The sequence below is a fragment of the Poecile atricapillus genome, chromosome W, assembly GCF_030490865.1.
Source record: "Poecile atricapillus isolate bPoeAtr1 chromosome W, bPoeAtr1.hap1, whole genome shotgun sequence".
NCBI lineage: Eukaryota > Metazoa > Chordata > Aves > Passeriformes > Paridae > Poecile > Poecile atricapillus.
Window position 1 is genome coordinate 20,182,112 of NC_081288.1, and position 11,947 is coordinate 20,194,058.

General features: G+C 41.9%; 1 protein-coding gene across 4 annotated transcripts in view; it reads right to left on the reverse strand.

The window, feature by feature from the left end:
* LOC131591782 (dynamin-1-like protein) overlaps nucleotides 1-8,765 on the reverse strand; it is a 35,466-nt gene extending 26,701 nt beyond the window's left edge. For all 4 annotated transcript variants that reach the window (XM_058862833.1, XM_058862831.1, XM_058862832.1 and 1 more), the window contains exon 1: nucleotides 8,521-8,765. In XM_058862833.1, the coding sequence (XP_058718816.1) occupies nucleotides 8,521-8,622 (102 nt within the window). In that variant the 5' untranslated portion in view covers nucleotides 8,623-8,765. The remainder of the gene's footprint in view (nucleotides 1-8,520) is intronic.
* Nucleotides 8,766-11,947: the final 3,182 nt, after the last annotated feature.

Below are 11,947 nucleotides of genomic sequence, written 5' to 3' on the forward strand. Positions count from 1 at the left end.
AAGGAGTGGTAATGCAGGAAGCTAAAATGGGCACACCAAGCTATGCATTGAAGCAAATCACTGTGTTACACAGCTCCCAGTTACCTCTGGATGGGGAAGGAACGATCTGGATCCTTTGCAAACACACTAAATGAAACATTACAGTACTCGATGCATCAGGAAATTCTTTCAAATTGCATTACACTCCCAACTAAAGCAATCTGTTGATGAAATACAATTATCTAATGACGCACTTCTTAATCTGGACTCCTCAGCATCCATTACCAAGAGCTGTCTGGGAACACAGTGAGAAAAGCAGCAAACACAAAGCTGATCTTGTTCTGCCAGTGAGGGGGAAGCAAGGGATATGGTTCTGTTAATACAAAGTGAGTTCAGCCAGTCCTTCATACAACAGATGCCAACAGACACTAACACCAATGACCAAAGATACCACAGAAATTCTAGGTGCATCTCCAGAAGCAGCACACTTGTTTTGTCAGGTCAATGAAATGCTCATCACAATTTTAAGCATGGACTGAAATCCATAAAGTCATTTAACAATGGGTCCAGAAAGGCATTAACAAACTGTAACCTTCAGTAGCAGATCAAGCAGATTTTCCTCTGGACTCTGATGCTAACTTAAAGTATCTATTAGCTGTGATATCTAGAGGAACTTAACAGTTGCTTAGAAAAAAAACAGGGGGTGGGGAGAAAATACGGGAACATCTTGGGTCACTCCTTTAACCTTTGTGTCAAACTACCATGGCTGAGTATTTTACACTCTGCTCTGTCAAACACTGTTAATCTCACAGAGAAACACCTGAGTCTGGTGGATGGTAAAACCATTTCCCCCAAAGTACTAAGATAAATAGAGATGATGCACACAAGACTTCAGTATTTTATATCTTCTGTACTGTCAGAATGTGTTGAAACCGTATCAGCATTCTCACTGTCTCTGCAACAACTGCATGTTCATCTTTGGTTTAGATTAATCTGAAGATGATGTTGACAATCAAGGATGCCATTGGGACACAACTGTGCACTTATCCACCCAAACTAAAAAGCTGCAACCTGTAAGAATTGTGATCCACTCCAAATAACCAACACCTCTTAACATGAGGTTGCTTTGCTTCCCTATCCTTCATTTCTTCTTTACTCGTCCCTGCATCTTTCAACTGTATGCACTTAAGAAGCAAAAGGCATTTTCTCCCATCCATTACACCAATTCATAAGAGAAAATGTGGGTTACAATCTGCTGCATTACAAACCACAGTTTTAAGAATTCAGAAGCAGCACACAGAAAGTGTATGATTTTTTAATTGTCCAGCTTTGATCACAGCCAGAGATGTTACTTTCAAAAACACTTTAGGGTCGTTGACAAGTCAGATGGAAGAGACTCCTAAAAATGCTGAAATAACACTATGAACAACCATTCACATTCATCCCATCCCATTTACTTTACTGGCTTTCTTATTCTATTTCCACATCCTCATTAGCATTCCTAATGAGGAATATCCTAAAGATATTTAAATTCCTATTTTAGAAGACTTGTGCCCTATACCAAACAGAATGCAAAGATGTTTTCTCCATATCAAAAAAAGAACCCTGACCCAATCCTCTCGCACCTATAGGAACAAAGGCCTAGAAGACCCTGATTGAGAAGACTAGGGCAAAGAAAGGATCAAGTGCCTGAGCCTTGTCCATATTTACTGCCCCTGGATCACCGGTCACAGTCAGCAGCAAGCCTGTATTTTCCTGATTTCTCTTTCCTTCTAATCCAGTGCTAGAAGTTCCTGCTGCTTTTGATGCCCCTAGCAGTAACACTGGCTTACTCCATATCATCTCTGCCTTTTGTAGGCAGGATTTCCATATCCCTGAGCGAGCTTGTCCTCATTTCTACCTCCTGCATGAGTGTTCTGTGCTGAGCCTAAGCCACGAGTTCCCTCAGTACTGCTCTCCTTAGACCTCCACTCATTTTCCCAAGCAGGTGTATGGACTATTCCTTTGTGCTCCATGAGGTTGTGCTTAAAGGAATGCCAGGTCCCTTGTGATTCATTGGCCTTTAGCTCACGGGGTCTCACCAATTAGCTCAGTAAATAAGCAAAGTCTGCTCTTACTCTTATGAAGACAATGAAGCAACAAGGCAAATTAACACAAGGCTCACCTGTAATCCCACTGATGCACAAGAAGCATCAAATTTCTTACAGTCACATCCTTAGATTGTTGACTGTTGTATATTTCAAATATTGATTAAAATGATAATGGACTTGAATCATCTGCAACAAATCTCAAGCCATCTTACAAGAATCCCCTGCCTACCTTTGTCTATCTTTAGACTTCATAACATCTTTGTGGAGCCAACGCACCATACATCATCTGTGGGAAAAAAACCTTGTTAAGGAAACACGTCCAATAAGCTACCAGGAAACTTCCTAAACAAAAATTAGTTGAAAGGAGTGCAAAATTTAGCTTATTGCTTTTGAACAGGGCAAACTGGTAAGTTTTTGTACGGTATCATCCAATAGGGGAAAAAAATGCAGAGAATCCCTGCAATACAACACAGACTGATTACAGGACAGCACAAGAGCAGTGATGTCAAAATTCCCTATGACTTTTGGAGTGGCATAATGAAAACATTCAAGAATGACAGTAGGGAACTGAGGCAAGAGAGACTTCTCAGTGAGACACAGTAATTCCTCAAGAGCTCTGTTAAGGAAAGCAATGCATCTGGCTTTGACATCTGAGATGAAATTGTGGCAACGCTGCAGTTTCTGTCATACAAGTATAAAAGTCCTGCTGGTAAATCCTGCTCTTGGCAATACATACATATAGAATTTCCTAAATTTTCATTTTATCATTGGGAAATAAAAGCTAATGCACTTGTGCTGGGATCTCATCCACAGGAATATTACCTACACTGGTGCTTTTAAAAGTTATTTGCAGTAGCCATTAACTACTAGGCTTTAACATAAAGCCTGCACATACTTTCCTAGAAAAGTTTAGTCAACTAAAGAGCAGCAGTGTTGTTTTTTTTTCCTTATTTTGCAAATATGAATTATTTTGGAATAAAAGGTGAGTACACAGGCAATTTCAGAGCAGTTCCACAAAGGAACTGCTTTGGTTGGAACAGCTCTTACAACAAAATTTTCTGATTCAAACTAGGAATGCCCCAAGCTAGGCTGGTTCTAAACAGCTAACAAATTTAAAAAATTATTTACTAATCAGAAAAGAATGTTAAAGATATAAGCAGGCCCAATAAATTATTTTCAGACATTGTTTGAAACAAAATAACACTTCTAAAAGATGCAAAAGAGACAACAGGCTGATCCCAACTTGAGAAAGCAGTAAAACCAGCATAATGCACTGCTCATTGTTGCAAAATGCATGCAAGATCTTGTCCAGACTACAAGACTGTTGTTCCTGCAGGGCATTCCCCATTTACCTCAACAGAGAGCTCTCCTGAATAAGTCAGGGAGAGACTCGAAGGCACAGGAACTACCTCCACATAAAACAGCTTATGTACAATTAGTAAGGAATGTCAGAACTGGCACAGCTCAGTCAAAATTCTTCAGAAATCCCGCATTTACACCATATCTAACTGCAGACACGTGCCAAACAACAGCAAATAGAGCAATGATTAGCAGATTTTTTTTTCTTCAGTACATCAATTCTCAAAGCCCTCCAATAATTCACTTAAGAAAAAAATGCTTCATCTAAGTAGAAACAACTTACAGACTCTCACTTACATCATGGAACTGCGGTATTTGAAGATTCACTTCATTTGCAAGCCAGATATCCTGACTTCACATAGCATTGTGTCTACTGCTATATTCATGACATGCAGTAAAGTGAATCAAAATAAAGCCAACTTACGTATTCGAATTTTAAAAGTTCTAAACAACAGTAGTATTAAAATAAACCCAAACCCCAAATCTCTAAGTTAGTCAACCTTCTGGCTACTAAATGAACAAATCTTTTCCAAGAACTGCACAGTCATTTTCTCTCCAGATTGTGAAAAACAAATGCTTGTGCTGTTTTAATACTCTTCCCCTCCATCTTCCTGAAAATAAGTTTTCTTTGCACTATGCCCTCTGGATAACATTCAAGATTCACCTGGTCTAATTAAAATACCGGTTTTCCAAGAAAACTGCCAATCACAAGACAAACAGGACCCTTGCAGTAAAGCATCAAAACAAAACAAAGCACACAAACAAAACAAAAAAACAGAAGCACAAGACTTCTTTATCCACATCCTTCTACAACTGTGAAATCTATGCTCTCAACTCTTCCAGAATAGCCAGGCATTTGCAAACAATAAAATTATTATCTTCTTCTCACTGGTGTTCAATAATGCTTTCATATTAAGAATCACAAAATGCTAAAATACAGGATCAAGTTATTAGATCTATCATTTTATTTTAATTCATCCCAAGTCTGCAGATCGAAACAGTGAAAATGCAATTCTTCCAATCACAGAAACCTTTGTGACCCAAAACTTTCAGCTGTTCAGAAACACAGGGAGCCCATCAAAGAAAAACAGCAAAACACTAAATGTTGTTTTAACTACTGTATCATATCAGCAGCAACATTTAGATTATGTCTGGTAAATGTAAACAGCTAATTCATGTCAGCTTCACTTTGCTGCTTGTGTGAAACAAACAGCAGAACAGTCAGGGCATGACTTGACAAGAGCAAAGGATGGGAAAAAGGAAAACAGTTACACCCAAAACCAGAGTGTGTAAATGTTAGATACAAAAACAAAGAAAAAAAACCCAAATAAAATCAGGAAGTTTGCAAAACATTTGGGAAAAAAAACAAACTGTCCCCAGCCAGTATAGAAGTAATGCTCTGGTTACATCCTCTCTTCAAATGTAGATACAAATGAGATTTTGGATCTGCTTGAATTGCCAGGAAAGATCCTTGGACAAAACAACAACAAAGAAAAAATCCAAAGAAAGATCAAAACAAGCAAACAAACAAAACCCCACAAAAATAAAACCAACAACCCAGCAAGAGAGGAGAGAGGAAGACATGGCTGTGCTTCACATGGAGTTTTCCTGGTTGCTTGGTGCAAACTGGAATTTCCTTCACCTCAAACTGGCTTTTTGCCAACAGTGTAAGCTACACTGAATGAGCTAAGTGGCTTAAACTTCTGTTCCCTTGCCAGGGAAAGTCACAGAAGCTTTGCAGAGTATCTGAAGTTTCAGACCAAAGTGCTAGTCTCTCTCAGATGGGATGCTTTGATAGCATCTGCTGGATTCATCTCCTTGTCCCACGAGCCAGGACTGTACATTACCTTCCCATTGCTGTCAACTTCTTAACAGCCAAATTAGCATTCCAACTATTTATCTTACCAGAATATAAATTTATACATATTCAAGTGCTCAGGCTGTGACCTCAGATCAAGAAACCTTCCATCTTGCAATAAAAAGTGGTTTAGCATTAGCATCAAACATAAACAGTAAAAAAAAAAAAAATTAATACATGTAAAGCTCATCTGTGAGCCAATTCCAGGGGAACATCCAAAATACTGTAAACTACACCTCCCCGTTTAAAGTTTCAAAATGGCATTGACAGAAGACTGAGCAAAAGTACTCTATAAATGTACCCATGAAAGGTCACTCCAAAAATCTCACTTGTGAATTCCATCAACTGCTACATCAATTTCACTACAATGTCTCTACTTCAATTAACATTACCAAGTGCAAATAAAGCCCACAAGGTGATTTTATAATGTCAGAATTAGAAGAATTTTGCTACAAAGCTGATGCTAAAATTTGTATAAAATTACACTGATGACTACTAAAAACCCCAAACACATTCCAAGAATTAATGGCACAAAAAATAAAGACAATTAATTTTTACCTACTTCTAGACAGATATTTTGTTATCTGGCTGGTTTTCTTAAATTTATTCTAAATCTTATGCCCACTTTGGTAGTGTAGGCATTTAACTTTTGTGATACCACCTATCCACACAAAAGGCCATAATTAACCACATTACTTTTCTTTCCCTTGCCTCCTTTTACTGTAGTTTTAATGTGTTTGGTTGAGGCACTTCAATACCACCTTGTTGTCCCTTACAAATACAGTGCACAAAGCATTTGTATAAACCAGAGCACTTGAGTATTACAGCATTACTGAACAAATATTTTTATATTATACTCCTAACCTGGACACTTTTTTTTTTTTTTTCACTTCAGTCATACAGTTCTAAAAATGGAACTGGAATACTGAATTGGGGAAAAAATAGAACATCTATCCGGGAATGGCAGAAAAACCCTGAAACAGTGAAGAAAAATTGGCACTCCGAGTCCATTGTTCTCCGAGTTCTACCAGCACAGTCCCGTTTTCTGAAATGACCCTGCACCAGGATACAAAAATAATTTACACAATATTTATGGGGACAATGCTAAGGAATTGGCTCACGACTGAGTGGCAGGAAAACCACTAGAAGTGCAAGAAGCCATCTAAATGTGCAAAATTTACTGAGAAACAATTTGCAATTAGAACCAAAATGTATCTAGAAAGAGGAAAAAATTAAAGCATTTCAATTGCTCAGGGCACAAGGGAGGTAGGAAACAAATCCCAGACAACAGAGGTGGGGGAAAGGGAACATGGGAAACAGAAAATATTCAGAGCTGAATTAAGGCTTATAAACAACTTCTAGTTCTATGCACTCTCAAAATGAAAGAATTAACTTAATGCACATAATGAGAAGCAAAGACATAAGCACAAAAAACCCAAAATGGTAGAGAAGAGAGAAAAATAAACAGAAAACTACTTCAAAATGTATTTTTCTTCTCCTTGCTGAATATGTAAAAAGGTCATTTAAAAAAGGCAACTGGCAAATTGGAAGAAAAAGAGCATAACTCAATTAACAGAGAATTACAGAAACCTTAACTGGCAGCATTTACTTCCTACAAGAAAAATGGAGGTGAAACATTCAAGACTGTTTATTGTGAATATTATTCACAGACGAAAAAGCAAAGACAGGATATGACAGTGGGCTACAGATACATCAACAGTGTGAACAAACTTAAAGGCCTCAAAGAAACAAGACTGTCTAAAAAAAAAGGAAGCAAGCTACCAGCAGCAAAACTGTCAGCTGTAAGGCCGTATCTGACACATCTCCAGAAATCCGGTCTCCAATAAACTAACTTCAAATTAATAGATCAATAAAGTTTTATTTAAACTAAAACTAATTGCATAAAATAACCATCTACAGAACTACTATGCCAGTAAAGACAACTTTTTCTTCCAGCAACCCTGACTAAAACAAAGAAACGCCAAGATACAGCTTGCTAGATATTTTAGTATATATTTTTTCTGGAATCCACAGAGGACTTTGTTTTGTCGTGATAGGAAATTTCATGCTAAGTCATGGGGGTTCATAAATATCCTGAATACAGCACTGACAAGATATTGATACTGATGGGGAGACTAATGAAGGCAAACACACGTCAATACTGGTTTAACTCTCAGTATTGACTTATGGAAAGTATTTACACCTAGGAAAAGATAACTGGAACAGAGTTGTTTAAAAGTGTTTTTTAAAAAATGCCACTTCAATATATTTCATAGAGTGAAACTAGAAAAAATACTTTTTTAATCTTACATGGAGAAATGCCATTACATTTACTTATACAGCTGGTGGTTTAAGTTATTAATAAAAATCTTGAGTACCGAGCAATTGGTATTAAAGTCTTCGGTGAGCAAGCTATTGTCAAGGAGTACAAAACATTCAAGAGATATTTAAATTTCACAGAAACAAAATGAGAGACCCATCAGCTTCAACTTTTACTTCTGTTTAATGCTTCATCTTCTACTGCTGTAGTTCTGGTCAGGTACGTTCAGCTGCCAAAAGTTCTGCTGAAAATCAGCATCCTATTTGAAGAGATATGAGAGGGCCCGAGTTATCTTCGAGCCCAGGAGCATTACCAGGCTCACACGCACGTCTTGCAACTGTTGCAGCCAACAGTCGCCGGCCTCGCCTCTCACCTTCACTCCCCATCACCAGCTAAGACAAAGAGTCCAAACGACCCAAGAACTCGGGGGAAAGGACAGCCATCCACGCCTGCAAGATGCCGTCCCGCTACCGCATCTCTTTCATTCGGCCCTCGCTGCACGGCCGCTGTCGAAGAAGGGAAGCCACGGACCGAGTAGCGATGGCGGGCACGCTGACGCACCGGGGCGGCTGCCCTTCCACGGGTCCCCCGACGCCACCCGCGCCCCGGCGGAGCCACGGGAGACGGCGGCACCGGCCCTGCCCGCCGCCCTGCGGAGCTCCTGGGCCGCTCAAACCGCTCCGGAGAAGCGCCAAAGGGCGGGCGGCGCACGCGGCGCTCCCAGCGCAGCCGGGGTGAGGCAGCGGAGCCGCGGAGGGCGTGCGGCGGGGACGCGGGCGGCGAGAGCGTCCCGCCCGCACCGCCCGCCCTCGCCTGCCGCGTCCCCCCGTGCCCTTGGCGGAGGCAGCCGCGGGTCTGCAGCGGCGGAAGCGCGATGGACTCCCCGACCTTGCCCCCGGCCCGGCCCGCCTCACCTGCGTGCCCACCACCACGATCTGCGGCAGCTGGATGATGTCGGCCCCCACCGTGTTGAACACGTCCTGCAGCTTGTTAATGACGGGGATCAGCGCCTCCATAGCGGCGGGCGAAGGGACAGGGCGGGCGAGGCGTCAGCGGTCGATGGACGCGACGGGCACCGGCGGCTCCCTCAGCCGCCCCCTGCGCCTGCCGCCATCGGCGCCGGCCCCCGCGCACGGCCCGGCCCCCGGCAGCCTCCGCGCGGCCCGGCGCCGCCGCCGGGCACCATGGGAGTTGTAGGCCGTGGGGGCTGCCGGGGCCCCTCCCCGGGCCGCGCCCTGCTCGGACAGCGCGGGGCCGCGGGAGGTCGAGTGACGCAGGGCACAGGGCGGTGGCTTGTATGACACGGCATTGCCAGGTTATATTACACAGAATCACAGAATCAGTGAGGCTGGAAAAGACCTCTGAGATAATTGGGTGCAGCCTGTGATTGTACACCCCCATGTCAACTAGACCAAGACACTGAGTGCCACCTCTAGTCCTTCCCTAAAGGCCGCCAGGGATGGTGACTCCATCACCTCCCTGGGCAGCCCATTCCAATGCCCATTCACTCTTTCTATGAAGAAATTCTTCCTAATGTCCAACTTAAACCACCTCTGGCACAGTTTCAGACGATGTGCTCTTGTCCTGTCACTGTCACCCAGGAAAAGAGCCAGACTCCCCACCCGGCTACAGACTCCTTTCAGGTGGTTGTAGAGAGTGGTAAGGTCCCCCCTGAGCCTCCTTCAGGCTGAACACCCCCAGCTCCCTCGGCTGCTCCTCACAGGACTTGTGCTCCAGACCCTTCCCCAGCTCTGGTGCCACAGGCTGGGACAGGCCGGCCTCGTTCCCCCGGAGATGTCACCAAGGAAAGGTGCTGAGGGGCAAAGTGCCAGAGCTCAGCAGCATCTGCTGTCACAAAGCAACAGAGCAGGAAAATGAAGCTGCTGGGGCAGGGAAGAGGCGAAAAGGAAGTTTTTTCTGGGGAAGAACAGAACTAGAGATCTGCTTCTACAAATTGCACAGTGAAAGGACTATTCTTCCATTTCTGTCCACATATTGAGAATTGCAACAGACACACTTTGAACAGCTATATTTATTCTGTTTGCTTACTTGGGGATATTTTTTGTTTTGCTGTGAGATTCTTGGATAATCATCTGAAATTCTGTAACTTAGACATATATCTAATATGAATAATATATAATAATATATCTATATTAATAATAGGTTAGGTTGAGGTGTCTTAGGAAGTTGGAAACTGTGTGAGACCTAATACTCAGCTGTGTTATAAAAAGAGATAAAATAAAACCAGAGGATGACTTGTGATGTGAGATCACAACAAATAAGCTGTCTCTTCTCCAAATGTCTTTCCTTTGAGTGCATTTTCTGAAAGATAAATTATGAATATGCTGGCACTGAGTTAATTTGAACTTTGTTCTTTCTTGTAAGCAGCAGAGTAAAAAGGCTTCTGAAAGTTTCAAGTTTTGCATGGCATTAGAATTCTTATTCTTGTTCTATACAAATTAGTCTTTTCCAGTCCTCACGTCTTGAAACACTCAAATGTCAAAGGAAAGAACAAGGATATGTGTTCTTATTTGTAGATCTTTTCAACAAAGTTTCTCGTTCTTGGCCAAGCAATTTCACACTGTTTGTCAGAGGGATAATATTTTGTGATAAAAGCATAAAGATGGCTAAGCAATTTGAAACTCTCTGAAAGTCAGTGTATTTAGTACAGAGAGAAGCAGTTAATGCGTGCAAATTTTGGGAAGAAAGTCCTGAATGACTGCTGAGGGCTTCCTGTCATGCAGACATTATCCAGTGGTTTCACCCATTAGATCTCAGCATCCCACTGAGCTGATGGCTCCCAGAGATCATTAATACCAAAAGGCCATTTGGCATCCACCTCTCCAGCTTCCAGGACAAAAGGAAATGTTTCCCTGACACAGCAAATAATCTTTTTAAAAAGGTTTGCTGTTCCCTGTCAAGGCTGACCTCCTCTTCTTCCTTGAGTGTCTGGAAGGAAAGGAAAAGAAAAAAAGGGAAGGGGAAGGGAAAGGGAAAGGGAGATGGAAAGGAAACAATAAGAGCATCCCAACTGCACAGGACAAGAAGCTGCTGGCTCCCAATTTCATTATGCAAATATCTTTTCTCCTACCGCTTTTATTTTGCCATATGACCTCATGGACACCCCTGTGAAATGGAGAAAGTGAAACCTGGTTTATGTCTTAATTTAAACCAGAAGTGGGACATCTCAGCAAGCATTTAAAACTGGAAGAGGGTCAGAGAGGGACAACAAGGATGATGAAAGGTATGGAGCAGTTTCTATATTGAGAGCAACTAAGCAAGCCAGGAGTCTTCACTCTACAAAAGAAATGGCACAGGGTAGCAAGGACCAGAGGTCTGTGTATTCATTAGCAACCTGGAGTGGGTGAAAGAGAATCAGGTTTCTTTACTCTTCCTTCCAATAGAGACATTTTGGGAACATCTAATGAACATAAGAGCCAGCTCAGAACAAATCAAAGACAGTAGCCCCTTACAGGTGCTTTGGTGACCTTTTGAGCTCTTTGCCAAAGGATGCTGTAGACAGTAAAACTTTAATTGATTCAGATGTTGTATGGATTAGTTTAAGAAGGAGAAATGCATTGCATGTATCAAAAGAGCTCTGTAGGGATCAGATCTAGCTGGGGCTGTTTCTGAGCTGACAACGTTTGGAAGCCGCGAGAGCAGCATGCAGAAGCACTGTGTGCACTCGCCCGTTTGCCTGTCCCACTATGGCTATTCTTAGAATTTTATCAGTGTAATATTTTAAGGAGTACACAGAGGAAACATCAGTTGCTGAACCAAGTTGGGACAAGCCAGCTTGCCCAGAACACATGTTGAAAGGACTGTCAAGGGCTGGATACACCAGTGGAGAAGCACAGTGGGGACGGAGGAAATGAATTGAGGAAGAAATGCAAGAAGAAAGTACTGAAGAAGATATAAAGTTAAGAAGCATCAGACTGCTACATTTAACACATTTTACATTTCTGGCTAAAAAGTGAAAGTCAGAAATACCTCTGCTATGAAGTGTCCTGGCCTGCACCAACAGTCACCTCAGCCCTGTTGAGGATTGTGCCAAAGCAATAAATATTTTAACAAGCAATGGTTATCGGCAGCTTTAACTCTAAATTTCCAAGTCTGACTTACATTGTACTGAGCAAGAAACTCAAAGATCTGATAAAGGCAGTAGCAGTCAGACTGGTTATTTAAATTAATTGACATGAGGACACAGAAACTGCCACACCAAAAGTGACCTGATATCAATCTACTTCAGGACCTTGTCTCTAAGACCTTCCAGCATCAGCCCTCTGGGGAAAAACTAAAAATTCAGTAATAAGATCTTCCATTCCAAAACTATGTTAAATA